Source organism: Arachis duranensis, chromosome 3, assembly GCF_000817695.3.
Source record: "Arachis duranensis cultivar V14167 chromosome 3, aradu.V14167.gnm2.J7QH, whole genome shotgun sequence".
NCBI classification, from domain to species: Eukaryota; Viridiplantae; Streptophyta; class Magnoliopsida; order Fabales; family Fabaceae; genus Arachis; species Arachis duranensis.
The window spans coordinates 81482453-81484500 of record NC_029774.3 but is presented as its reverse complement, the minus strand read 5'-3'; the positions used below and the strand labels follow the sequence as shown (position 1 = coordinate 81484500).

Genomic DNA, 2048 nt, shown 5'->3' with positions numbered 1-2048 from the left:
AGGGAAAGTATGAAATCCAAACATGCATGAAACCCAAAAATTAATACTAATTGTCAAATCATTCCCTGATATGTCCACAAGCAAAATATAGAAGAAAATAATCACCCATTTGAATTTCTAACACCAATTAAAAGAATGCAAAAAGAATAGATAAATAGTAAGAAGGGAAGAAAGAAGATAGGAAGAAAGAACCATGAGAAGAAGATGAAAAGAGAGAGGTAATGGAGGATGTGAGTGGGAAAGAAGTAAGAGGAGAAGAAGAAGAAGAAGAAAAAGATAGAAAATATAGAAGAAGAATAAGAAGAAGAAGAAGAAGAAGAAGAAAGAAGAAGAAAGAAATTAGGGTTGGGGGATAAAGGAGAAGAGGTCTGGGTGGCGTGATGTTTTAATTTTGCATTGCATGCGACGCGTACAGCACGGGTACGCGTGGGTCACATGAAGTTCAAGTGAGGCGTAAGCGTCTGGGATGCGTACGCATGATCTCAGTTTGTGCGAATCGCACGAGAGCAGCTCCATGCACGCACAACTCTCGAGTTGATACGCATGAGGGCTGAAAAGGCAGACGATGCGTGCGCGTCAGGGACGCGCTCGCGTGGATGGGAAAAAGTGAAAATGATGCGCACACATCAAGGACGCATACGCGTGGTGAGGATTGCGCTCTTAGCGCAATTCCAGCCCCAAGCCAACATAACTTTCGGGAAGAACGCCCATTTACGCCGATTTCCAGGGCCACGCGTACGCGTCATAGACGCTTACACGTGGATGGCGAACAATGCAAGCGATGTGCACGCGTCAAGTACGCGTTCGCGTGGGCTTGCTGGTGCGCAATGCACACTTCCAGCACCACTCCTGCTCAACTCTCTGTTTACTGCCTTGGTATTGTGTATTCACGCATGACGCGTACGCGTCAGCGACGCTTGCGCGTCGAACACCCATTTTTTATAGAATGCAGTTGAATATGCAGAATGCAGGTTAAGATGCAGAATGTATGCATGAACATTGGTAAAAAGAAAATAAAAGAGACTAAGAATGGAAAGGAACGATCATACCATGGTGGGTTGTCTCCCACCCTGCACTTTTCTTTAACGTCCTTAAGTTGGACGGTCCAAGAGCTCAGTCTACTTCTGTGGGTGGATCCGCCAAGAGGTGGATCTCCAGCTCCTTGCTGTCCTTCATCTTCTCACCATGATACAGCTTTAAGCGGTGGCCATTGACCTTCAGAATATTGGGACTAGAAGGGTGCCTCAGGTAGAAAACGCCATATGGCTCAGCTTTCTCCACTCTGTAGGGGCTTTCCCATCTTGATCTCAGCTTGCCTGGCATGAGTCTCAACCTGGAGTTGTAAATGAGAACTAACTCCCCAGGTTTGAACTTCCTTCGCTTGATATTCTTGTCATGTACAGCCCTCACCTTCTCTTTGTATAGCCTGGAGTTTTCAAAAGCTTCTAGGCGAAGGCATTCCAGTTCTTGTAGTTGCAACTTCCTCTCAGCCTCCGCTTTCTCGAATTTACGCACTACCTAGAAAGCCTTGTGTTCTACCTCCACTGGGAGGTAACAAGCCTTTCCGTAGACTAGGCGGAAGGGACTCATTCTGATTGGTGTCTTGTACACTGTCCGGTATGCCCAAAGCGCATCAGCAAGCCTGGTACTCCAGTCTTTTCTTTGAGGCTTGTCGACCTTTTTCAGGATATGCTTTATCTCTCTGTTGGACACCTCGACTTGTCCATTAGTCTGGGGGTGGTAAGCTGTAGCCACCTTGTGAACGATCCCATGCTTCTTCAGTAGGCCTGTTAATCTCCTGTTGTAGAAGTGAGTGCCTTGATCACTCACCATTGCTCGTGGTGATCCAAAGCGACAGATAATATTATTTCGAACAAAGGAAACAACAGTGTTAGCATCATCAGTGTAGGTAGGAATTGCTTCCACCCATGTAGAAACATAATCTACAGCTAACAATACATATAGGAAACCATAAGAGTTTGGAAATGGACCCATGAAGTCAATGTCCCAGACATAAAAAATTTCACTGAATAACACAGGTTGTTGGG

General features: G+C 45.7%; 1 protein-coding gene across 1 annotated transcript; it reads right to left on the bottom strand.

Annotated features, from left to right (window-relative positions):
• Window positions 1–1113: 1113 nt before the first annotated feature.
• LOC107479254 (uncharacterized) lies at window positions 1114–1833 on the bottom strand. The gene is made up of 2 exons (XM_016099403.1): window positions 1610–1833; window positions 1114–1426 (listed from the first exon to the last, which is right to left on the bottom strand). The coding sequence occupies exons 1-2, from the start codon at window positions 1831–1833 to the stop codon at window positions 1114–1116; spliced, it is 537 nt and encodes a 178-aa protein (XP_015954889.1).
• Window positions 1834–2048: the final 215 nt, after the last annotated feature.